We start from the raw sequence: 27,301 nt of genomic DNA, 5'->3' as shown, positions 1-27,301 counted from the left end.
GAGGCTACTGTGTGCCATTTCTTCTTGTTGGCAAGAATACACCTAGATGGTGGAAAATTGATTCCAAGGCGATGAGACAAAGGAGGCTGTTCTTTCAAGAATCGACAAGGGGGATGGGAAGGTATTCCCCATTAACATGACTGGAAGTTACTCATGTAAATCCCCTGCCCTCTGAGAGAGGAACACAGGCTTCTCCACCCTCCCCAAGTCTTTTCTCCCCATGCGGTTAAGGCTCATGAATGTGGAGGCTGCGCTTTCTAGGGAGAAGCGATCAGACACCATGAAGTTCTTCTCAGGCACACTGAGCTGGTCTGATGCCCCGTGCGAGGGGGCGGCTGGGCTGGGCGGTCAAGGAAACATGGCTGGCGCTGTGCCCATCTAGCTGCCCTCTCTCCCTTCTCATCGTCTATGCTATTATTTTGGACGTGGCACAGGGGAGGGGAGGGCTAACAGGGCTTCCTGCCTCTGCAATGCTTATAACCTGTAAAACCATGTATACTTCGTTCTAGAGATTAAAAAGTCACGGTCTCCAATAAGGAATAACTCGTTTCCTGGGAGGAATGGTAGGGCAGAGACACTGTGAAGACAGGGAGCCTGGGTGCCCTCTGTCACACGCATCCTCTTTGAGAGAACTCTGGTAACAGTACACAGATGACCCTAAAGAATTCATCACTAAGGACATATTCGTGAAATGCTTTTTAAGAAAGAAGGAAGGGAAAAGTTAAAACCCATGCTTCTTGAATCACAGCCATTCTAAGAAATAGATCACTATGCCCCCTCCTAATAAAAGTCATAACTTTATAAGGGCAATCAGTCTATATAGTGCGGATGCTCTATTTATCCACTGACCACAGGCACGGGGTTCAGAAGCCAAACTGAATCATCACTTAGCTGTGGTCTCCTGCTATAGCGGAGGTAAAATATGGAGGGATGGGATGGAAGTCAAGAAAAATCAAGAAGAAGAAGAGGGAGAACCTTAGAAGAAAATGACCACCAAGTCGGCGTTCTAGGCTGGCAGACTGACTAGCAAGAAAAACCAAGAAATTCCACAAAAGGACGCCTTATAATGAGGCCCCAAAGACCAATGAATTGACAGAATTCAGGGCCAGGTTCCCATCAATGAAGAACATCCACAAAGGGTAGGGGAAGTGGTACAGTATGTAAAGACATTTTGCCTTTGGAGCCAGAAGACTTAAACCCAACCTACAGTGTTTTCGTTTTAACTTTGAACACGCTCTTAAATATTCTGGGCTTTTATTTCCCTACTTGTAAAATGTCAATAATGCCATCTACACTGCAGGGTTTTATCATTATTATTAAGTGGTTACTGTTTACCAGGAACTGGACTAATAATGTTTGTGTGCTATCTTACTTAAGGTTTACGCGACCCTAAGGAAGTGACCACAGGAAGTTGTTATTATTAGGATGATGAATGTGCAGGGGATAAAATAATTTACCCAAAGTCATATAACTAAAAAGCAACAGAACTGGGAGCCAAATCCATAGAGACCAACTGCAGAGCCCTCTAACCGTATATAAGATTAAATAAAAACTGTTGACACTGGGCTTGGCCCATGATGATGTTCCGCAATGGCAACTAATACCATTCTCCTCATAAGTGGGATGGCATCATATTTATTTCTCAGGTTTAGGTTATCCATGTGCTTTTGATAAGTCTGCAATAACTACAGTAAGATATTCCAACCTATATTCTTTATGTAGTATCTTGCTTTTTCAACAATATTCTATGTTGAACAATACAGAATACCAACTGGAGATCATGTAAATGTATGTCTACAACTAAATATACTTCAAAAAACTTCATTTTGAAAGTAATTATGGAATCACAGAAAGCTGAAAAATAGTACAAAAGTCCCTCAAAACTTTGCCTACTATTCCCTGTAAAGACAGACAAATGCCACTGGTCTCCTCTCTCTCTCTTTACAAAGCCAAAGCAGTAAGCCAGGGGGTTAAGAGCAGAGCCATGCAGAAGGACACGTGGAGGGGTTCGGACCTCAGGCTCAAGCCCTCTGCGGCTCCCTTCCCCCATCCCCAGCAAAATATACCCCAGCAGCAGCAATTTTAAATAAGCATTCAACTGGAAATTCATTTACATTCCTCGATAGCTTTTACAGGGCCATCCATCTTGCTGTCTGTCCTTACTCTGCAGATTCCCCAGATAACAGTTTTCCTGAATAAAAACAAATCATCGTCATGTATTTTTTAACAAATGTATATCTACAGTTAAAGAGAAAACGTCTGTTTTCCTTGGAGTTTCTCGAGCTGGTAATAGTTTACAAAGACATGGCCCCTGACGTGTTGCAGCCAGTCTGTTCTGCTACTTAACAAAGAAGGATCATTCCTTCTGTTCCTCCTCCAACAACCTTCTGCCTCCCTTCTGTCTCCCCACGGCCAGGCTGGATGCCATCTGGGGCTCAGGGGGCAGGGATGGGACCAACCTCTGTCATCAGCCCTGCTGTTCATTTCTTCTTCCTTGTCTTCATCATCACTGCTAGAGCTCTCCATCTTCTCCTTCATCTGTTCCAGCTGATCCAAGTTAACCCGTCCAACCAGCTCAAAGTTTCGGCTTACCTGAAAAAGACGCAAACAGTGGAATCACAAACCACAACTGAACTCCATTCTCCCTGGAGGACAGAGCTGTCCAACGTCCTTTTCCGATGGGTGTGTTTTTAGAGCCAGGACCAAATTACCCCAGGGCCTAAGTGGTCCTTTTCTTCATTTTGACCATCTTATAGGCACATCTGTCTTCTGCTCCCATGTTCATTTTCACTGGAATTGTCAACACTGGACCTTCCTTACCAAATTGAGTTAGAAACGTGAGCTGTAGTTAGCAGAAAATCAAGTCTCATGAAGCTTGGGGTGTAGAGCAGATGTCCAATACACATTTTTTGAGTTGAATTCAAGGGTGTACCTTTCACGTGTGTGTGTGTTAGTTGCTCAGTTGTGTCTGACTCTTTGTGACCCCATGGACTGCAGCCTGCCAGGCTCCTCTGTCCATGGAATTCTCCAGGTCAAAATACTGGAGTGGGTTGCCATTTCCTCCTCCAGGAGATCTTCCTGGCCCAGGAATTGAACCCGTGTCTCCTGAATTGGCAGGCAGATTCTTTACCATCAGAGCCACCAGAGAAGCCCAAATTTCAAATATATCTGGAGGGAAAGAGGCTCTGTAAGTATCCTGAAAACTAGCAGAGACAGTCCCAACATTTCCACCATAGCCTATCAACCTGGAGGGCTGTGGAGCTGTCCCAGCTTTGACCAAATGACAGTTGCTCAATTCCTAACTCCAGTTTAAGTGTCTGACAGTATTGTTAGTGTTTAGTTTACTACTGTTTCTGAAGCTGACCACAGCCTGTTCATCACAGCTGGGATTATCTGAGAAAAATCTTGATGACAAATCCCTAAAAACTCTTTTAAAGTGTTAACTGTGGCTGATTTGTGTTTATATAAAATGTGGTTAGAATAATGTGGGACTCCAAACTGGCTTCAAAAATATCATCCAAGAGAAATGAAAACTCACCCCATGAAAACTCCGTGGGGATATTCCATTTGGGGTTCTCATAACAACGGTAGCACACAATGCCCCCTCTTCAATTAATCTGTTTTCCGAACTTCTTCAGTTGCATGCACAGAATGGAAAAGAATGATGGCACAGGAGCCAAGCCAACAAAATGACTCAAACCAGCACGGTGACGGGTTCCACGCTTTCCCTGGTGGGGCCAAGGGAGGGGCCCATGGAGATAAATGAGCCCCAGTTCTGGCCTCCAGAGGCACAGAGTTTTGAGTTGAAGAGGGAAGACAGACTTCATTAACTAGACTCCAAGACAGATTTCCATAGCTGCTACAGTAGAGGCAGTGCGTAATGAGGGCGCAGGAGATGATAAGGAGAATTTACAAGACGGTTCCAAAATATTCCCTGGGACCAGCCTGGAACAAAGCTGTGCTGCGCACCACCAATTCCATATGCCTGGCAGATGGAAACATCGTCATGTACTGTGACAAACGCGTGACAGAGAACCTCAGAGCTTCAGGGCCGCAGACAGTCCTGTGAGAAAGTGTAATACTTGTCCCCACAACACCACGTGTGTGCGTGGGGTGGGGGTTGGGGTCGGCAGCATTGAAATCGAGGAAGAAAACTCAAGATAAAAGCTCTCTTAGAAACAATCCATTGATACAACTGTAAGAACGAAATCAGCTGACTTGGAAAACAGCTCAGCGTGAGGGTGGAAAAGAGATCTTCAATGATCACAGCACGAAACCCTGAGGGAAGGCAAATTCCCGTGTGCTCATGAAAAAAAGTTTTAAAAATGATTAAGATTGGACGGCATCAACGACTCAATGGACACGAGTGTGAGCAAACTCCAGGAGACAGTAAAGGGCAGGGAAACCTGGCGTGTGGCAGGTCATGGGGTCACAAAGAGTCGGACACGAGTGAGCGAATGAACAGACTAAGGTGAAGAGGAGGAAACCCAGTTAGAATCTTTCTCTCTCTTCCTTCCCTCTAAGAGTTCACGGTACCAGTCAAGCAAAGGACTTTTGCTTAAACTACCTTCCGAATTAGGGTTTTATCTACTGGCCTCATGCCTACAGACCTATATAGATTTTTAAAATATTTATTGTTATAACAAAGAAGCAAAAAGGGAGGGCACAAGGAGCAGGAAGTTTGAAGTCAGACAGATTTGAGTTCAAGTTTAGGGTTTGCCATGAACCACAGGACTCTGAACGGCCTCAGTGTCCTTGTCTGTATCGATAAAGAGGGTCAGCATAGTACCTGAAACACAAGAGTTCACCAAACTGTGGTTTCCCTTTCCCTTTCTGGGAATGTGGCCTTTTCCAATTTTGGCTTTTGGAAATGTGTATAAGAAGTATCATAAATGCATATTTATGAAGTTATGTTTCACCACAAAGTCTACATTTTAATCAAATACCATTTATGACAAATATCTGAATAAAAGTTTTCTGGGTTGCCAGTTTTTTTTTTTTTTTTCAGGAAAAGGAGGCAAGATTCCAACTGGCGTAATTTTGAATTATGCAAAGAAAAAATATTTTGAAATGATCGGTACTTAAAGGGGCAGCCTTTCCCTATCACTTTGTCCCCACTTTCAGCCAGGTCAGCCACAGGCATGTGGAACGGGCAGGACAGTTGGGCATTGCCAGGAAACAAAAGTAATGAGACTGAGAAAGGCCAAAAAACAACACTCAAAGCCTTTAATCCAGCAGTCTGCACTCATTCGCTCACTGATTCATTCATTCAGGGCTCCCAGCGGCCCTGCTGTGTGCCAGGCCCTGTGCCTATCAAGGAACTCAGAGTGACAGAAGGAGATCTGTCACCAAACCAAATGTTATTTTTTCTTTTCCGCCTTCCTCTTTCTTCTCCTTTTACAGGAAAACTGTTAGCATTTTGGATTTTGCACAATTTTAGGAGTGCATGACATTTTCATGGTATAACATTCACCCAGGGGGCTCACCTAGGAGGTATTTGTCCTAAAGATTTCTAAAATCTTTGTTTAAAAATAAAAATGAATATTTTTTTGCTATGTAATTAGAAGATTTTAAATTAAAAATTCTTTATAGGGTTGAGTTCTTACTGTACCTTTAATCTCCAAACTAGCAATCCAGGATTCATCTTCATATAAAAGGAAGCCTTTGGCTGCATTTCTGAGCCTCTGTCCCTTCCCTCCCTCCTGCCAGGTCCCCTGTGTACATTCTTACCACCTCTTATATCTATCTGTCCAGTGCGGTTGAATGGAGGGAATTTTTTTTTTTTTTTAAATTAAATCTGCTCATGTCAATCTCTGCTTGCCCTGAGGATAAAACCCCAATTTCTTACTGTGGTTTACATGTCTGATTATAACCTTACATTCTGGCCCACCCTCTCCCTTAGCTGACTCTGCTTTGCTCCCACAATCCTGAACTTATTGAGGTTCCTGGAACAGGCCAGTCTCTTGATCTTGGGCCTCTTTCTGCACAGGCCGTAACCTCCATGTGACACTCTGTCCAGCCTGCCTCCCTGACGTGGTTCCTCCTCAGCCTACCATACCAGTCTCACTCCAGTGTCGCTGCATCTGGGGGACCTCCCTCAGTTCCTCCTTGGTTAAATATCCTGCTTGAGGCTTCCAGAGCAGCCTCCCCTGCCCTTCCCTTTTACAAAGCCCAGGGAACTGTAGTCAGCATCCTGTAATAACCTATGACAGCAAAGAATATATATATGTGAAACTGAATCACTTTGCTGTACATCTGAAACTAACACAATGTTGTAAATTTACTATATTTCAATTAAAAATAAACTCGGTAATTAACGTCTTCTGGCCTGCCTCCCCAACAGAACAAATTCCATGAAGACAGACACCCTGCAGCTCAGCCAGATCTGCACTGGCCAGCACAGTGTCTAGATTGAAGTGGGCACGGTTCTCACCTCCTAATCACTAGGTGCCTGCATTTTCATTTAATATATTTTTCTTTCCCATAAATATATACAATGAAAAATTAGCAAACAGAAAAAACTCATTTAAAATCCAACAACCTACACATAGTACCTATGAAGAAGTTGTTATATTTCTGTATCTCTGTTCTCTATTCACAGATGATGTACAGTACTGCTTTTTTATGCCTGGTATGACATAAACATCAGTCTCTGTATGTATCTATTTAATATATGTATACATTTACTATATGTATACATCCAATCACCATATAATATTTTGTCCAGTGAATATATTATAGTTTACTTGACTCTTCCCATGTGAATTTACCTTTGGTTATTTCTGGCTTTTTACTGTCAAAAATGCAGTAGTAAGTCTTCATATATAAAGCTTTCATGGTTAGTTTTAGCCATGGCAATCAGAAAAGAAAAAGAAATAAAAAGAATCAAAATTAGAAAAGAAGTAAAACTGTCACTGTTTGCAGCTGACATGGAAACAATACATGGAATATCTTAAAGATGCCACCAGAGAACTATTAGAGTTCAATGAGTTCAGTAAGGTTGCAGAATATAAAGTTAATACACAGAAATCTGTTTTATACTAACAATTGAAGATCAGGAAGAGAAATTAAAGAAATGGTTCCATTTATTATCACATCAGAAAGAGTAAAATACCTGGGAATAAACCTACCTAAGGAGACAACAGACCTGTACCCTGAAAATTATAAGATGCTAATGAAAGAAACTGAAGATGAGACAAACAGATGGAAAGATATACCATGTTTTTGAATGGGAAGAATCAATATCGTCAAAATGACTATACCACCCAAAGCATTCTACACATTGAGTGCAATCCCTATCAAATTACCAATGGCATCTTTTTTCACAGAATTGGAACAAAAAATGTTAAAACTTGTATGGAAACACAAAAGACCCTGAATAGCTAAAGCAAACCTGAGAAAGAAAAATGGATCTGGAGGAATCAGACTCCCTGACGTCCAATTATACTACAAAGCTAGACATCAAAGCAGTATGGCACTGGCACAAAAATAGAAATATGGATCAATGGAACAGGATAGAAAACTCAGAAATAAACTCATGTACCTATGGTCAATTAAAATGAGGCAAGAACATAAAATGGAGAAGAGACAGTCTCTTTGGACAAGTCATGGTGGAGAGTTCTGACAAAACGTGGTCCACTGGAGAGGTCAATGGCAAGCCACTTCACTATTCTTGCCTTGGGAAAAGTATGAAGAAATGATATGACGCTGAAAGATGAACTCCCCAGGTTGGTAGGTACCCAATATGCTACCAGAGAAGAGTGGAGAAATAAAACCAGAAATAATGAAGCGACAGAGCCAAGTGAAAACAATGCCCAGTTGTAGATGTGACTGGTGATGGAAGTAAAGTCTGATGCTGTAAATAACAATACTGCACAGGAACCTGGAATGTTAGGTCCATGAATCAAGGAAAATTGAAGTGGTCAAACAGGAGATGGCAAGAGTGAGCATCGACATTTTAGGAATCAGTGAACTAAAATAGACTGGAACGGGCGAATTTAACTCGGATGACCATTGTATCTACTACTGTGGGCAAGAATCCCTTATCAGAAATGGAGTAGCCATCATAGTTAACAAAAGAGTCTGAAATGCAGTACTTGGATGCAGTCTCAAAAACAACAGAATGATCTCTGTTCGTTTCCAAGGCAAACCATTCAATATCACAGTAATCCAGGTCTATGCCTCGACCAGTAGTGCTGAAGAAGCTGAAGTTGAACAGTTCTATGAAGACCTATAAGACCTTCTAGAACTAACACCGAAAAAAGATGTCCTTTTCATTACAGGGGACTGGAATGCAAAAGTAGCAAGTGAAGAGATACCTGAAGTAACAGGCAGATTTGGCCTTGGAGTACAAATGAAGCAGGGAAAAGGCTAACAGAGTTTTGCCAAGAGAATGCACTGGTCATGGCAAATACCCTCTTCCAACAACATAAGAGAAGACTCCACACAAGGACATCACCAGACGGTCAATACTGAAATCAGACTGATTATATTCCTTGCAACCAAAGAAGCTCTGGATAGTCAGCAAAAGCAAGACGGGGAGCTGACTGTGGCTCAGATCATGAACTCCTCATTGCCAAATTCAGACTTAAATTGAAGAAAGTAGGGAAACCACTAGACCATTCAGGTATGACCTAAATCAAATCCCTTACAATTATACAATGGAAATGAAAAATAGATTCAAAGGATTAGATCTGATAGAGTGCCTGAAGAACTATGGACAGAGGTTTGTAACATTGTACAGGAGGCAGTGATCAAGACCATGCCCAAGAAAAAGAAATGCAAAAAGACACAATGGTTGTCTGAGGAGGCCTTACAAATAACTGAAAATAGAAGAGAAGTGAAAGGCAATGGAGAAAAGGAAAGATACAACCATTTGAATGCACAGTTCCAAAGAATAGCAGGGAGAGATAAGAAACCCTTCCTCGGGATCAATGCAAAGAAAGGAAAACAGCAGAATGGGAAAGACTAGAAAACTCTTCAAGAAAATCAGTGATACCAAGAGAACTTTTCATGCAAAGACGGGCACAATATAGGACAGAAATAGTATGGACCTAACAGAAGCAGAAGATATTAAGAAGAGGTGGCAAGAATACACAGAAGACCTGTACAAAAAGATCTGCATGACCCAGATAACCATGATGGTGTAATCACTTCCCTAGAAACAGACATCCTGGAATCTGAAGTCAAGTGGGCCTTAGGAAGCATCACTACGAACAAAGCTTGTGGAGGTGATAGAATTCCAGTTGAGCTATTTCAAATCCTAAAAGATGATGCTGTGAAATTGCTGCACCCAATATGCCAGCAAATTTGGAAAACTCAGCAGTGGCCACAGGACTGGAAAAGGTCAGTTTTTATTCCAATTCCAAAGAAAGGCAATGAAGAAAGAATGTTCAAACTATCACACAACAATTGCACTCATCTCACATGCTAGCAAAGTAATGCTCAAAATTCTCCAAGCCAGGCTTCAACAGTACATGAACTGTGAACTTACAGATGTTCAAGCCAGATTTAGAAAAGGCAGAGGAACCAGAGATCAAATTGCCAACATCCGTTGGATCATAGAAAAAGGAAGAGAGTTCTGCAAGAAAAAGGAAGAAATAAAGCAAGTACTTCTGCTTTATTGACTACATCAATGCCTTTGACTGTGTGGATCACAACAAGCTAGAAAATTTACCTACCTCCTGAGAAATCTGTATGCAGGTCAAGAAGCAACAGTTTGAACTGGACATGGAACAACAGACTGGTTCCAAATCGGGAAAGGAGTACGTCAAGGTTGTATATTATCACCCAGATTATTTAACTTATATGCAGAGTACATCATGAGACATGCTGGGCTGGATGAAGCAGAAGCTGGAATCAAGACTGCCAAGAGAAATATCAATAACCTCAGAAAGGCAGACGATACCACCCTGATGGCAGAAAGTGAAGAAGAACTGAAGAGCCTCTTGATGAAAGTGAAAGAAGAGAGTGAAAAAGTTGGCGTAAAACTCAACATTCAGAAAACTAAGTTCATGGCATCTGGTCCCATCACTTCATGGGAAATAAATGGGGAAACAATGGAAACAGAGACTTCATTTTGGGGGGGGGAGCTCCAAAATCACTGCAGATGGTGAGTGCAGCCATAAAATTAAAAGATGCTAGCTCCTTGGAAGAAAAGCTATGACCAACCAAGACAGTGTATTAAAAATCATTATTTTCCTGACAGAGGTTCATCTAGTCAAAGCTATGGTTTTTCCAATAGTCATGTATGGATGTGAGAGTTGGACTATAATGAACACTGAGTACTGAAGAATTGATGCTTTTGAACTGTGGTGTTGGAGAAGACTCTTGAGAGTCCCTTGGACTGCAAGGACATCCAACCAGTCAATGTTACAGGAAATCAGTCCAGAATTGGAAGGACTGATGCTGAAGCTGAAACTCCAATATTTGGCCACCTGATGTGAACAACTGACTCACTGGCAAACCCTGATGCTGGGAAAGATAGAAGGCAGGAGGAGAAGGGGGGCACAGAGGATGAGATGGTTGGATGACATCACCGACTCGACAGACATGAGTTTGAGCAAGCTCTGAGAGCTGGTGATGGACAGGGAAGCCTGGTGTGCTTGCAGTCCATGGGATCGCTAAGAGTTAGACACGACTGAGGGACTGAACTGAACTGACTCAATAAGTAGTGCTGGGAAAACTGGACAGCTATACGTAAAAGAATGAAATTATAACATTCTCTAACATCATACACAAAAATAAACTCAAAATGGATTAAAAACCTAAACATAGGACTGGATACTATAAAACTCTAAAAGGAGAACACAGGCAAAATACTCTCTGACATAAATCACAGTAGTATTTTTCTCTCCATTTCCTTGAGTAAGGGAAATTAAAAAATAAATAAAGAAATGGGACCTAATGAAACTCAAAATGTTTTGTACAGCAAAGGAAATCATCAATGAAATGAAAAGACAACCCACAGAATGGGAGAAAATATTTGAACAATATGACCAATGAGGGAGTAATGCCTAAAATATATAAACAGCTCATACAGCTCAATATCAAAATACCAAAAACCCAAATGGACAGAAGCTCTAAATAGACATTTCTCCAAAGAAGACGGATGGCCAATAAATATATTAGAAGATGCTCAACATTGCTAATTACTAGAGAAATGCAAATCGTAATAACAATTATGTTATCACTTCATACTGGTCAGAATGGTCATCATTAAAAAGTCTACAAGTCAGGACTTCCCTGGCTTGAGGGGTGGTTGAGACTCCAAGTTTCCACAGTAGGGGGCACAGGTTCGATCTCTGGTTGGGAAACTAAGATCCCACATGCTCCATGGTGCGGGCTCCCACAAAAAATGTCTATAAACAACACGTGCTGGAGAAGGAGTGGAGGAAAGGGAAACTTCCTACACTGTTGGTGAGAATGTAAATTGGTACAGCTACTACAGAGGACAGTATCAGTCAGTTCCGTTCAGTCGCTCAGTCGTGTCCAACTCTTTGCCACCCCATGGACTGCAATTACACTAGGCTCTCCTGTGCACCACCAACTCCTGAAGCTTGCTCAAACTCATGTCCATCGAGTCGGTGATGTCATCCAACCATCTCATCCTCTGTCGTCCCCTTCTCCTCCTGCCTTCTATCTTTCCCAGCATCAGGGTCTTTGCCAATGAGTCAGTTCTTCGCATCAGGTGGCCAAAGTATTGGAGTTTCAGCTTCAGCATCAGTGCTCCCAATGAAAATTCAGTACTGATTTCCTTTAGGATAGACTGGTTGGATCTCCTTGTAGTTCAAGGGACGCAAGAGTATTCTCCAACACTACAGTTCAAAAGCATCAATTCTTCAGCGTCCAGCTTTCTTTATAGTCCAACTCTCACATCCATACATGACTACTGGGAAAACCACAGCTTTGACTAGACGGACCTCTGTCAGCAAAGTAATGTCTCTGCTTTTTAATATGCTGTCTAGGTTGATCACAGCTTTCCTTCCAAGGAGCAAGTGTCTTTTAATATCATGGGTGCACTCACCATCTGCAGTGATTTTGGAGCCCAAGGAAATAAAGTCTGTCACTATTTCCAGTGTTTCCCCATCTATTTGCCATGAAGTGATGGGACCAGATGCCATGATCTTAGTTTTCTGAATGCTGAGTTTTAAGCCATCTTTTTCACTCTCCTCTTTCACTTTCATCAAGAGGCTCTCCAGTTCCTCTTCACTTTTTGCCATAAGGGTGGTGTCACCTGCATATCTGAGGTTATTGATGTTTCTCCCGGCAATCTTGATTCCAGCTTGCGCTTCCTCCAGCCTGGTATTTCACATGATGCACTCTGCATAGAAGTTAAACAAGCAGGGTGATACTCCTTTCCCAATTTGGAACCAGTCTGTTGTTCCATGTCCAGTTTTAACTGTTGCTTCTTGACCTGCATACAGATTTCTCAGGAGGTAGGTAAGGTGGTCTGGTATTCCAATCTCTTTCAGAATTTTCCACAGTTTGCTGTGATCGACACAGTCAAAGGCTTTGTTGTAGTCAATAAAGCAGAAGTACTTGCTTTACTTCTTCCTTTTTCTTGCGGAACTCTCTTCCTTTTTCGATGATCCAATGGATGTTGGCAATTTGATCTCTGGTTCCTCTGTCTTTTCTAAATCCAGCTTGAACTCCTGGAAGTTCACAGTTCACGTACTGTTAAAGCCTGGCTTGGAGGATTTTGAGCATTACTTTGCTAGCATGTGAGATGAGTGCAATTGTTGTGTGATAGTTTGAACATTCTTTGTCACTGCCCTTCTTTGGGACTGGAACGAAAACTGACCTTTTCTAGTCCTGTGGCCACTGCTGGGTTTACTAAATTTGCTGGCATGTTGAGTACAGCACTTTCACAGCATCATCTTTTAGGGTTTGAAATAGCTCAACTGGAATTCCATCACCTCCACTAGCTTTGTTCGAAGTGATGCTTCCTAAGGCCCACCTGACTTTGCATTCCAGGATGTCTGGTTCTAGGAAAGTGATCACACCATCGTGGTTATCTGGGTCAAGAAGATCTTTTTGTATAGTTCTTCTGTGTATTTCTTAATATCTTCTGCTTCTGTGAGGTTCATACTATTAAATGGTATGGACCTAACAGAAGAGAACAGTATCAGTTCAGTTCAGTTCAGTCGCTCAGTCGTGTCCGACTCTCCGCGACAGTATAGAGGTTCCTTAAAACTAAAAATGACTCAGGAACCCCACTCCTGGGCATAAATCTGAAGAAAATAATAATTTGAAGAGATACATGTACCTCAATGTTCAATGCAGCACTGTTCACAATAACCAAGAAACGGAAGCAGGCTCAATGTCCATTGACAGAAAAATGAACGCAGACTATGCGGTACATACATACCACTTGGGCTTCCCTCAGAGCTCAGCTGGTAAAGTATTTGCCTGCAATGATCCAGACCCAGGTTTGATTCCTGGGTCGGGAAGATCCCCTGAAGAAGGAAATGGCAACCCACTCCAGTATTCTTTTCTAGAGAATCCCAAGGACAGAGAAGCCTGGCGGGCTACAGTCCATGGGGTCACAAGAGTCAGACACGACTTAGCAACTAAACCACCATGTACTACTTAGCCACAAAAAAATGAATGAAAATGACATTTGTAACAACATGGATGGACCCACAAATTATCACACTCAGTGAAGTAAGTCAGAGAAAGGCATTTATCAAACGGTATCCACATATATGTGGAATCTTAAAAAAAATGGTAGAAATGAACATATTTACAAAACAGAAAAACAGGGTTACAGATGTATAAAACAAACTTATGGTTATGGGGGGGAAGAGGGGTAGGGATAAAGGGGAGATTGGGATTGACATATACACACTACTATATATAAAACAGATAACTAATAAGGACCTACTATATATCACAGGGGATATTCAGTAATATTCTGTAATAAACTATATGGGAAAATAATCTGAAAAATAATGGATATATGTGTGTGTGTATATATATATATCTGAACCACTTTGCTGTACACCTGAAATTAATACAACATTATAATTCAACTATACTCCAATATAAATTTTAAAAAAATACATTAATTAAAAAAACACAGTAATAAGACTTACAGTATATAAACCTTTCTTTCATGTTTAGATTTTACAGGCTAGATTCTCAGACATGAAATTAAGGGTCAAAGTCAAATGATCTACAGATTTTATATTACAGTTCCAATATATTTCTAAGTTGGCTTCTAAAATGTTCACACTGGTACACGATCAGTACTTTCTAGACTCAGAAATTGGTGGGTATCTGACCAACTTCTTAATGGCCCAGAAGACCTATGAGGGACATTCACTTTTTGTCTCTGGAGCGATGAGAAGCAATTTATCACCTTGTTTCCCAAAAGGGCCACAACAGAGGGAGAAAGACAGCAAGGCTGAGGATGCGTTCTAGAACCTGGCTCCTTGGAGCCTTCTGAAGGCAGAAGTCATCCACACTTTTAAAGGGTAGACTGTTCAAATACATGATCGATCACTCAGACAGTAAAATTACATGTAAATCCTTGTATCCTGTGAAAGTTATTTGTGAATGTCCATGAACCCAAAGTCACCTGTGAAGGCTACTCAGTCAGAACTGTGTGAAAACCTGTCTAGTAAGGAAGTGAGATGAAGTGCCAATGAACAGCAAAACCTGTTCCCCTTCACACTGAAGTGGGGACACTGCAAACACTTCCATGCTCACGCTGAATGCTCAAGCTGCAGCACTGCATTTGTCTTTTTGTTAGTTGCTTTTTAGCCAGTCAGCAAAATGATTTTGATCTGTCCTTAGCAGAGGAAAGAATTTCCATACTAATTCTTCCAAGAATTCGAATTCTTACTTCTAAGAGGAGAGGAGTGTTATGTGATTTACAAATATAACTGAGTTGCACATGCATTTTCATACTGTCCTGGGGGACAAACCAGTTTTACAGGAAAGACTGATAGAAACTTGCTTGTAAAGGGAAGAATGAAACTGGGTGCTCTCATCTTCAGGTTACCTAGCAGACATCAAGTGGAGGAGATGCTGATGAAGAAAAATCTACTTAACCTTTCCAGAGGCCCCCTCCTAGCAACTTAACACTTGTACATTCAAAGAGAGACACCCGATCAGGGTGTGCACATCACCTAACAGTGCAAGCTCATGTTAAGGAGAAAGGCCAAGTGAACTTTTTACTTCTAGAAGAAGTGTCAGCAGAGAACATGGAAAAACCGCCTCTTACATCAGAAATGCCCATCTCAGCCACAAACTGAGAATATGTAGTTACAAAGATTTTAAAGGACTTTTGGCCCAGGCCAGCAAACTTTCTGTGAAGGCCAGTTGAGAAAGCTTTCTTAGGCTTTCTGGACCACACAGTCTGTCACAACTACTCAATTATCCTCTATCTTGAAAGCATTCACAGACAATACGGAAATGGATAAGTGTGACTGTGTTCCAAGAAAACTGTATTTGGGGACACTGAAATTTGAATTTCATGTAATTTCACATGTCACGAAATGTTACTCTTTTGATTTTTGTCAACCTATTAAAAAATGTCAAAATCATTCTTGGCTGTCAGACCATATCAATAGGCGGTGGGTCCGATTTGGTCTGTGGGCCAGCATTTGCCCACCCGTGACTTATGCTTTCAGGTGGTTTCCCCAGCGGATCTTCTTTGGCTGTCTCTGAAAGTCAGAATGGGAATGAGGAAAAGGAACCGGTGGGAGAAAGGTTCAGCAAAGTGTTGTCTCTATGAATCTTACAGGGAGATGGTCAAAGACGCAGGTAAAAGTCATGAACTCTCAATAAGCATTTCAATCAGAGCTCTTGGAAAAGTTTCTAGAAAAGACATGCAGCTCAGCATATTAAGGTTGTATGAAAGATGAGCCATGACACCACACTTGCTATGCAACTATGCTGCCCTCCTATTTGATAGATTCCTTTATCCAGTACTTACCATGTTGGTTGTGACTCTTTGTTTAAGCTCATCTCACCTGCTTGCTTATAAACTCTTGCAGGGTAGCAACCATTTCTTATTTAGTTTTATAGGCTCAGTGCAGAGTATAAGACCAGTCATCTAGTTGACACTTAACACATGTTATCTGAATTTACTAGTAACATAAAAACCCACAGGCAATCATAAACTATAATGGACTTCATAATATTGCATGCCAAGGTATAAATTTGCTTGCTAATAAAATTGGACATTTTTCTAAAAGATTTTGTTCTAATGCTTACCAAATAATTATATGCTAAAAATTAATCCAGTCATTTTTACATATATCACTTAACCCTTATGATCATTCTGCAAGATATATGCCATCTTCCAGATTTGTAGATGAGGAAAACAGAACACAAAACAAGTAAGTGATAGGCCAGGTCTGAACTTACACCTTCAGGTGACACAGCCCCAGCGTTCCCCATTAGAATACGGATCATCTGTTGAAATGCAAAACTGCTTACAAAACATGTAAAAATTACCCAGGGGACACTGGCTGAACACAAGAATAAGGGAGAAAAAAGTACTGTGACAATAACGTTCATTCCAAAGTTTGATGGGATGAAGCAGGAAGAATCTTTTGAGAATATTTTCTTCAAAAGTAAAAACCATTTTAAGGACAGTAAGAATAAAGGCTGGAAAAGGACAGAAGGGTACGGGGCACAGAAGTCAAGGAGAGTACCTACTTTCTTTTGCGATCACTGAGTTAGAACAGAAAACATGCTGCTGCCAGACCTGACTTAGCAAAAGTCCAGACGAAATCAATCATTTTGAGAATCTCTGCACAACCCCAGTCACAAGCACTCAAGAAAGCCAAGTGAAAGGCATCGTTAAAGTCAAAGAACTTTGTCGGCCAACTGAGCTGCTGCCAATCTCCAGAACTCGAAATCCAGAGGCCAAGATGCTGCTGCTGCCATGTTCTGATTATTTGGACAAACAGGATACTTAAAATTTCTCATCTGAAAAGTGATTTCACTTATTGATTTATTTAGCAACCAGCTAGCAGAGACTTAATTATATTCAGGGCACCATGGTGAGATTTGAGAAGGAAAGAGAGGTAAATATTGTGGTTTCCACTTTAAGAATGTTGCACCCAGTGACAAGACAGAATCTTGTTGAGAGTTAAGTGCAAGCTGAGGCTGCATGAACATGTGCCTGAACAGAGGAAGAAGGGAAGTTCTACGCAAGTTTGGAAGCAGAGGCCATTCATTTTGGCTGGATACTTTATTTTTTATGTATGCACGTAAGTATGTTGTCTTCCGCTCATCCCCGATAGCATATTGGACACCGTCCCACCTGGGAAACTCATCTTTCGGTGCATATCTTTTTGTGTTTTATGCAGTTAATGAGGTTCTCATGGCAAGTATACTGGGGTGGTTTGCCATTCCCTTTGAACTGTGGTGCTGGGAAAGACTCGTCCAAGTTCCTTGGACAGCAAGGAGATCAAACCAGTCAATATTAAAGGAAATGAACTCTGAATACTCATTGGGAGGACTGAAGCTGAAGCTCCAATATTTTGGTCATTTGATGAGAAAAGCTGACTCACTGAAAAAGTCCCTGATGCTGGGAAAGATTGAGGTCAGAAGGAGAAGAGGGCGTCAGAGGATGAGATGGCTGGATGGCATCACTGAGGCAATGGACAAGAACTTGGGCAAACCTCGGGAGATGGTGAGGGACAAGGAGGTCTGGTGTGCTGCAGTCCATGGGGTCTCAAAGAGTCAGACAGGACTGGGAGACTGAACAGCAACAAATGTATGCATTTTTAGGACTTTTTTTTTTTTGATGTGTCCCATTTTTAAAGTCTTTCTTGAATTTGTTACAATATGGTTTCTGTTGTTTATATTCTGCTTTTTTGGTCATAAGGCATGTGGTAATCAAGGATCAAACCCTCACCCCCTGCATTGGAAGGTCAAGACTTAACCATTGGACCATTAGGGAAGTCCCACTAGCGGGACACTTTAGTGGATAACAGAACAGGTTACAGGCTAAGAACATCTTCAAATACCAACTTGAGAAATACCATCTACGGTTCTGCCAGGCACATCCCTTTGAAAAATTACCACACCTTTTGCTCATCTACCTCTGATTATTTTTGTCTTCCAAAATACTCAAAAGGAGCAGGTCTACGGTTGACAAATTCAGAAGCAACTAACAAGGGAGAGCAGAGATGAAATGACAATCTTTTGGAAAGACTTCAGCTGGCAGGAACCCATGGAGGTGATAAAGCTAGAACGCTAGTACTTAGTTCAGAAAGTAAACCCAGTCCAAAAAAGCATGGCCTAAAGTGTATTTTATGATTTGGAGTCGGTGAAGGTTCTTCTTTTATTTCTTCTCATTTCCTTTGCTGGAAACAAATATTTGATGTGACTTTTTTTGCCATCATGGATTTCACTGGTCCAGAGAGTGGAACAATTTTACTGGAATAAATAAAACATTGGTGATTCCTCCTAAGCTGAATGTTCTGCTGCTTCCTTCAAAATGACAAAAAGTAAGAGATACGAGTTCCTTAGAGTTCAGCCGCCTGAGGCTCCATTTGTATAAAAAATTAAACACATTTCAAAGTAAATTCAATTAGTGAATGTGTATTGCCTGAATAGACTATCCTTCTAAATTTAATATAGCTAACATGACAATTTTACGAGCAAACCAAGTTAGAGATAATATATTTTTATGTTCCTTAAACTAGCGAAGAGACTTCAGAACCATAAAGAACACTAACAAGGTATTGCAGATACTTAAACTTTCTTCAAAGAAAAATATATGTGTGGTTTTCCAAATGTGAGAAGTGTGAGGTTTGGCTTTTTTCATTACTTCCAGGTTCCTAGAAATGTTAATCTTTATCTTGCACCAGCACTGCTAATAAATGGCACTGCTGACATATAATTTCATTCTGTGTGTGTGTGAGAGACGGAGGAACATAAAGAGAGATTGAAAGGACGGAATAGGCCACTTTGAGAAGAACTTGTGAGATAGAAAAAAAAAAGGGAATTGAAGGATGAAAAACTAAAATTCCAAACAGCCTATACTGTTTCCTTTAGATTCCAAGTATGAGTCTTTGTTCACTGGTGCAAAGATAAAGATTGAGGAAGACAAGATTCTGTGTCACCTAAAAAATGAAGGTGCTAAAAGAAATAAAAAGAAAAAAAAGGAAAGTACTGATGGCCACTCCTTTTCTATTTCACCTTTGCATTCTGAGGATAAACAGCAGTGTAAATCCAGGGCACTTGAGAGTTTGGTTCTTCAATGGAATGGTTTATTTGATTTCAGGGATCCTTTCTGCTGAACTAATATTCTGTCCAGTCCATGAAATCATACAGTCTGACATCTTCAGAGACATTCCTGAGGTTTACAAGCTTTGCAGGCAGAAGTCAGGAGTCCAGTTTTGAGTGTCCAGTTCTGTTTAATGAACTCCTGGGACTGAAAATACATCCCATAGTGTCTTAGTTTCACAAAATCACCTAAAGCTATTCGTGGAAGAATGTAATGAGCAACACACTCAACACATTGTTTTACTAGAAAAGTAAACCTCAGTTTAGAACCAACTGCTACGTCTTTTGCACGTTTTATTTTTGACAGTATACACATTCATCTGGATTTCTGCATCTTTATAGATCTATCTGTTCTCAAGATCTACCTTGTAAGAAGACTGCAGAAAATTAATATGTACTGAAGGCTGACCATGTGTCAGCTCATGGGGAACTTTCATCTTTTAGGTACTGAGGTATAATTACCATAAAATTAACTTATTTCGAATGAACATTCCAATGAGTTTTAGTAAATGTATGCATTGGTACAACTCTCCACCATCTACTATTACTCTAAGAAGCACCCTCATACCATCTGCCATCGATCTCTGCTCCAAACCTCCAGTCCCAAACAGCTTCTGATCTGCTTTGTATCCTTAATTCTGCCTTTTATAGAAATCTCACATCTGGTATTTTGTGTCTGACTTTGGGCTTCCCTGGTGGTTCAGATGGTAAAGAATTTGCCTGCAACGTGAGAGACCCGGGACCCGGGTTCCTTCCCTGGGTTGGGAAGAGCCTCTGGAGAAGGGAACAGCTACCTACTCCAGTATTCTGGCCTGGAGAATCCCATGGACAGAGGAGCCTGGCAGGCTACAGTTCGTGGGGGTCACAAAGAGTCAGACACGACTGAATGACTTTCACTTTGTCCATTTAACGTGATGATTCTGAGATTTAGCCACACTGTTAAACGTATCAGTAACTCATTTCTTTTATTGATCAGTAGTATTCCACTGTCTGGATACAACACATTTTTTATGCAGCCACTTTATGTGACAGTAGACTTGCTGGATCAGATGGTAAAGTGTGGGTTTCACTTTTAAACAAATTGACAAAATGCTCCAAAGCAGATGTGACAGATAACATTCCATTCAGCCATGTGTGAGATTTCCAGTTTCTTCACATCCTCGTCAACACTTGGTGCTGTCGGTCTTCTTAATTTTAGCCATTCTAGTGGATGGGTCTTTCTTATTAATGGTGAGTCTTATTAAGCATCTTTTCATGAGCTCATTTGCATATCCTCTTGCATAAAGTTCCTATTCAGAACTTCTTCTCATTTTTAATTGAACTGTTAATGTTCTTATTACTGAGTTGCAAAAGTTCTTTATATATTTTGGTTGAAGAATTTTGTTAGATAGTTAGTTTGCAAATATTTACCTCCAATCTGTTGCTTGCCTTTTCATTTGCTTAATTGTGTCTTCTGAAAAGCAACAATTTAATTTTGATGACACCTGATTAATTGATTTTTTTAATGATCACAGCTATTATATCATATCTAAGAATTTTTTCCCAAGAGAAATTTGAGTGACATTGTGTTTCTTGTTCAGTTGCTAAGTGGTGTATGACTCTTTGCGACCCCATGGACTGCAGCACACCAAGCTTCTCTGTCCTCCATTATCTCCTGAAGTTTGCTCAAATTCATGTCCATTGAGTGACATAAGGGTCAACAATCTCTATTTTCCACATGGAAATCCAACTGTAACAACACTGCTTGTTGAAAAACTATCGTTTCCTTATTACTTTGGCACCTCCAATAAACATCAACTGACCACATATATCAGGATTTATTTCTGAACTTTTTCTTCTGCACCACTGATCATATATCTATCCTTATATCAATACCATACTTTCTGGATCATTGTAGCTTTACAGTAAAAGTTGCAATCAGGAAGGATGAGTCTTTCAATTTTGTTCTTTTTTCATACTGCTTATGCTATTCTAGGTCCTTTGCATTTCTATATACATTTTTCTGTGAGTTTATCAATTTCTACCAAAGAAAAAAGCCTACTGAGATTCTGATAGATTGCACTGAATCTGTAGATGAGTTTGGGAAGCATTATCAATACTGAGTCTTCTAATCCATGAGTATGGTATATATTACGTTAATTTAGTTCTTTTGTTTCTCAATAGCATTTGTAGTTTTCAGCATACAGCTTTCACAGTTTTGTTTATTCTCAAGCATTTTATCCTTTTTGACATTATAAATGAAATTGATCTTCTTAAAATTTCATTTTCAGATTGTCCATTACTAGTGTATAGAAATTTATTATTGATCATATATCCTGCAATTCTGATAAACTCATGAATATTCCAGTAGCTTTTTAAATGGATTATTAGGATTTTCTACCTACAAAGATCACACTGTCTGTGAACAAAAACAGTTTTATTTCTTCCTTTCCAATTCTTTGGCTTTAATTTCCCGTTCTTACCTTATGGTTCTTGACTTTTTTATCTCAGTCATTAGCAAACTTCTCTTTAGTACACTGTATATTGACACTCTTATAGCCTTTTCAGGAATGCTGAAATCAGACTTTTTATCCTTTATACCAAGGAATGACCATTTTAAATTAATGCATAATGTCACTGCCTATCAGTTAAAAATTCACTTTCAGCAGCTGTCTTTGTTTATAAAACAGTGTTTGGGTAATTATTTAAAAAATTCAAACTGCATTTTGCATTTATCATTTAGGAAAGAAGGAATCATTAATAAGCACAAGTCTCACACACTTCACAACAACTGAGATAAAGATGAAGATCATCAGGCATGCTGAGAGTGGCGATTCTTTAGCCTCAATTAGGTGCTCACTGGACTTAATAAGCTGGTCAACCATGAGAGAGTAAGATTAAAGAACCAAGCACAGCATAGTGAAAATACACATATCAAAGCCCATGTCTAAAATGCAAAGTACAGTCGGTGATTTTATAGTCTATTTTAGGTCTTTAGGAACCATAACTGCCTTTTTGATGGGTGGTGGTTAAACCTGAGCACAGTTCAACTGACAGACAGAGACATGGGTCTCAAAGTGTGGGTGATACCAGGACTTGGTTTAATCTTACAAAATTTCCGAGTAAGGATATGCACTTTCCATTTACAGATCAGGACACAGATACAGAAATTGCAGTAACCTGCTGAAGCAGTTACAGTTAAGTGGTGAAGACAGAATTCAATCCTAGGTCTGTTTGGCTCCAGAAGTTCTTAACTGGGCTCCTAGTTTCCTGAGTAACCCAGGAGTAACCCTGATGCTTATTCTAAAGCCTGCACATTCCTGCCTGCTTCCATATCTGGTATGGTTTCTAGTCTTGTCTGGAGTTCCCCAGTGACTCACAGCTACTATGCAACCACTGGGGAAGACTCTACCTTCCAGGTTTGCTCTGTCCCAAAATACTAGTCTGATGGCTTCAACACTATAATAAAAAGACCTGAGGTGGGAAACATAAACAAGACACATGCACATAAATGTAAACAGCTTAGCCTGACATAGACGAGTGACTTTCAGTGTGGGGCCAGAAATGCCCAAGGAAGTTTGAATATGAAAGAGCGTTAAAATTTGTTTTTTTTTTTTTTTTTACCTCTGGTATTTAAAGCTTTTAAGTGAGGTAATTCAGGCTTTTCTCTGCTTTCATTTTGGGGAGACACATTAGAAAATGAATGCATTCCAAAGCAGAGAAGTTAGAAATAATGCCACTAAATTGTAGGTGGCTGATAAAACTCAGCCGTCTCCCAACACCCTACAGAAAAATTCTAACCCTTGGGTGTAGATGACTCGGACAGGAATCTTTCTAACTTGGGTTTCTAAGTCCAGAAAAGAGGAACTGTATTTCCACTGACAGTACACAGCAAGAAAAAGGAAACTATCAAAAGTGCTTCTGGTTGTGCCTTAAGTAAACACTCACTAGATGTTTGGGATTTGTTGGTTAATTACAAAACGTTTAAATAGGCTCTTTTCATGAAACAAACACTATACTAATCATACCCCCCGCCCCCCTCCACAAACACACTCCCCGAACTCTGGAAAATATATAAAACCAGAAACGATGGTCTTAACCCCTGCTGTGCTGTCTTCCGAGAAGTGAGGCAGCCGCCTGGGGTATCTTACCCTCTGATCAGCAGACTTCTGGAAGAGAATTTTTTTCATAAACCCCATATTTTATGTCCTGTATCAATTTGTTCCCTCCCGCAAATACAACACACATCTTACAGTCCTTATAATGCTTAGACATGAATAGCAATGCCTTGGAAATTTTCTGTAGTCAGCAATATATTGGGAAACAACTTACATGATTGAGGCACTTGCTGGCAGAGCCATCAGAGAGAAGAGGGGGCCAGTAACTATGGGTCCACAGCCTGTTGCCTAATTTTGTAAATAAAGTTTTTTTGAAACACAGCCATGCCCATTCATTGATGTCTTCTCTAGGGCTCCTTTCTTGCTAGAAGGGCAGAGTTGAATTGTTGCCACTGAGACCCTCTGGCCTGCAAGGCCTAAAATATTTACTGCCTAGCCCTTTACAGAAAAAATTTATCAAGCTTTGTGATAATACATTTAAAATAATATGCTAAAATACTCCAGTTAGGGTAAGATGAAAACAAGAAAGAGAAGATACACTCTTTCACATAAGGGATCACATATACTCAGAATGAAATAAAAACAAAGGAAAGTGGGCACAGAAGAGAACAAAATCAATCAGCAGTGAGATGTGGGGGTGGCATCATGGTTTTCTTTCCCTCATCTGTGCTCCAGTTTTCTAAAATGACCTTACAGTTCATTGATAATAGAATAAACTGAACCTCACTTTAAACATTATTTTAGCGCGGGCATCTGTCCTGCACAGAGCGGTATAGCTAGATGCAGCCCGGCCCCTCCCAACGCCGGGCCGAGGGTGGGAGCGGGGAGGCCAGGCCCCTACCTTATGCTCATCCCGAAGGTGGCTGTCCAGTTCTTCCGTGTGCTTGGTCTCATAGTAGCAGAGCTGGCATTTGTAAGGTTTCAGTTCATTGTGCTTTTCTATGTGTTGCTGGAGGCTCTCGTCACTGGAGCAGGTGAAGGTACACTTATCACAGCGGAAAACTACTCCCTGCAAGTATTTGGACAGTTTGGATCGGCACACTTCAATGGGGACAACCCGCTCTTCTGTGGAAACAAATTGAATACAAAGATGGGAACTTTTACTGATGGAAAGCAGACGGTCTTTCTTGGGAGTCTAAGGAAAAACGCCCCCATCCGCTGTTGAAACTTCTCATGGCTGCGGGTCTGTGAACTGCACACACGTGCCACTGGCTCTCCTCCCAACCTCCCACCCTCCCACCCCCCAAGTCAACAGTCCACTGGGACACGTGGGTGTTTCTAAGGCCAAAAGCTCTGTGTACTTGATACCCAGAATGACCTATAAATAGGAGTGGGCAGGCTAAAAGGTGCTGGCGGATTTCTGAATGGAGGTGATTAAAGGAGGAGACAAGAATAGAAGTTTCACCAACATGAATGATTATCAACAGCAACCACCAGCGCATCTTACTTCCCCAGCAAGTGGCATTTAGGCTTACACAGATGTCCTTAACCACTCCAGTGTTCTTGCCTGGGAAATGCCATGGACAGAGGAGCCTGGAGGGTTAAATACAGTCTGTGGGGTCATAAAAGAGTTGGACATGACTTAGCAACTAAACAACAACAAGATGTCTGTAAGGGGGAAGGAAAATGACATTCTTGGAGCACCTATGTGCCACCACTGTATACCCCCCTGGCAACTCTATTAGGCCGAAGTTAGTCCCATTTCTACAAGGAACTGAGCTTTCAAGTCCGTCTCCAAAGGTCACAGACTCTGTAACTGCCTAAACTGGGACCCCACCCATATCTGTCTGCTGCTGCTGCTGCTAAGTCACTTCAGTCGTGTCCGACTCTGTGTGACCCCATAGACGGAAGCCCACCGGGCTCCCCCTTCCCTGGGGTTCCTGAACCACAAATCGGTTCTCTCCCATCATTTCCAATTCCATTCCTGTTTCCCCTTCCAAGACGTTCTCAAGGAGACTGTTTGCCTTTTCTTGAAACCAAAAGAATCTCTAAGATCAAATCTCAAAACAAAGAATCCTGGACACTTTCATTCACCGAAACTCCAACCCCACCTCGGGAAGAGCTCCCGCAGATGAAATGTCTGCAGGCAATCTTCCGGGAGAGGTGGGGTAGGGGTGGAGGGGGAGATGTGGAGGATTTGTGCCTTTTCAGACAAATCTGTAATGTGATTGTCACCAAGGGAGAAAATAAAAGAGAGAGGATTTGGGTGCTTTTCCCGTTAACATACCAAATGCTGTAGGGCTGGAAGTGTGTGTGTGTGCTTGTTTATTTTGTACTCTCTCACCCTTGTGTTTAACTGCTCAAATTAAATTTCACACCAGTCTGCCCAGAGTATCGGCACACGCGCCAGATATCCATAACTGGGATAAAATTAAAATCTGTGCTATTTATGCAAGGATCAAATATAGCATGTGTTTTCATGCTGTGTCTGGATTTCAGAAGACTCTGAAAGTTTACAAATGGACGCACACAACATACACTTATATTATTTAGAAACAGCAATGTATTATTAAGTCAGGAAGGCGCGCTATATCCTCGGTCACCAGGAGCAACATTCATAGAGCATCAGGATGCTGTGCGCTGAAGTCGCTCACTCTGGGAGCCCTCCCTCTTGGGCTGGCCTGTGTCTGGCCCTTGGGGAGTTTCTCCCACCCGAAGGCCTGCCTGCCTCTTAACCAGCACATGCTCACTGCAGGGTAGTCCCTGCCTTGGGAGTCCCTGAATGCAGCGATTAATTGGCCAGCGAGAATGTGGGCAGAGGAAGCGTGGAAGGTTGGTGTCTGCACCATACTCCTGGGAGCTCTAATGCATATGTTATTTTCCCTATACAAAGAGTCAGTCGCTTATTTAGAAATATAAATATTTTTAAACCAAAGTCGCGCAGACAGCTAAGAAACACATGATTATAATGGAATCCACACATTTTCTTAGAATAGCAAATGTAACAGTCTTCTAACCATTCAGTTAGTTCCATGCTTTGGTGTAAATGGGAGGAAAAAAAAAATGCTTCGGTGTAAACTAATGAGCCTGAAGGAAGCCAGGGCTATGACGGTCGTTCTGTGCCTCTAATCCAGGATTTCTCAATAGCAGTGCTACTGATGTTTGGATGCCAGATAATTCTTTCCTCTGGGAGGTTTCCTATGCATTGTCGGGTGTCTATCAGTACCCCAGGCCCCTGCCACCAAAGCCAGTATTGCCCCCTCCTCCCCATCGTGACAACAGAAGATGCCTCCAGACAGCTGCACCATGAGAAGGCAAGATGGACCCTGGTTCAGACACTGCTCCAAGTGCCAAGTATTCAGTCCAGCCGCCCTGGACGTGTAGACATGAGCAAGCTGGTGCCCACGGCAAGAGATGGGGGTCCAGGCTGAAGCCAGCAGACCGGCCCCCACACCCTGCACCTCAGGAGGTCGTGGGCAAGTGCTGATGTGAACTTTTCTGGCACCTCCTTTGAGACTTGCACCCCCTCCCTTGCTCTCTGCGTTTGTCCCTGATTTATACAGCTTTGCCATTTCTACTGCTTCCCCGCTCTTTCTTTGGCTCTGGCCTGTCCCGCCTGCCCTGGTTCTGTCCACTTCGGTGGAGACGGAGAGCAGCTGGCTAAAGTTTCCTCATGACGATGCCCCCAACACCTTGAAGACAGTCATTCAGTTGCTCTCCAGCCTTCCCTTCTCCACTGTAAATAACTGCTTCTTTCAAACTTGTGTTTCTTATAGGTCTCTTTTCAATTCCTTTGGTTCATTTTCGTTGCAGTTTCCAGTCTCACTATGTGTGTCTCAGTGCATTTTGCACAAAATCGGGAGCATTCAGAACAATACCTTGGAGATGAAATTATTACACTGAATGGAAACAGCCACTCCCACTTATTAAGAGCTCACTACATTTCAAGCATGGTTATGTGTTGGACTCTCTTGGCTACTTTTCATTCTCACAACACCCTGCAAAGTCAG

General features: G+C 41.4%; 1 protein-coding gene and 1 long non-coding RNA gene across 9 annotated transcripts in view; one reads left to right on the top strand and one right to left on the bottom strand.

Moving 5' to 3' along the window:
* The window catches only part of LOC148777485 (uncharacterized), a 46,256-nt gene extending 31,119 nt beyond the window's left edge, over positions 1-15,137 (top strand). The window contains exon 3 of the long non-coding RNA XR_016037903.1: positions 15,003-15,137. This is a non-coding gene — a long non-coding RNA (uncharacterized LOC148777485). The remainder of the gene's footprint in view (positions 1-15,002) is intronic.
* The window catches only part of ZNF462 (zinc finger protein 462), a 159,480-nt gene that overhangs the window by 7,183 nt on the left and 124,996 nt on the right, over positions 1-27,301 (bottom strand). For all 8 annotated transcript variants that reach the window (XM_088838242.1, XM_088838243.1, XM_088838240.1 and 5 more), the window contains 2 exons: positions 24,193-24,416; positions 2,460-2,592 (listed from right to left, as the gene is read on the bottom strand). In XM_088838242.1, the coding sequence (XP_088694368.1) occupies positions 2,460-2,592; positions 24,193-24,416 (357 nt within the window). The remainder of the gene's footprint in view (positions 1-2,459; positions 2,593-24,192; positions 24,417-27,301) is intronic.

Source organism: Moschus berezovskii, chromosome 7 (assembly GCF_049115385.1).
Source record: "Moschus berezovskii isolate FMDL1 chromosome 7, NW_MosBer_1.0, whole genome shotgun sequence".
NCBI classification, from domain to species: Eukaryota; Metazoa; Chordata; class Mammalia; order Artiodactyla; family Moschidae; genus Moschus; species Moschus berezovskii.
The sequence above is the reverse complement of the archived record's forward strand: the minus strand, read 5'-3'. Positions and strand labels throughout refer to the sequence as shown.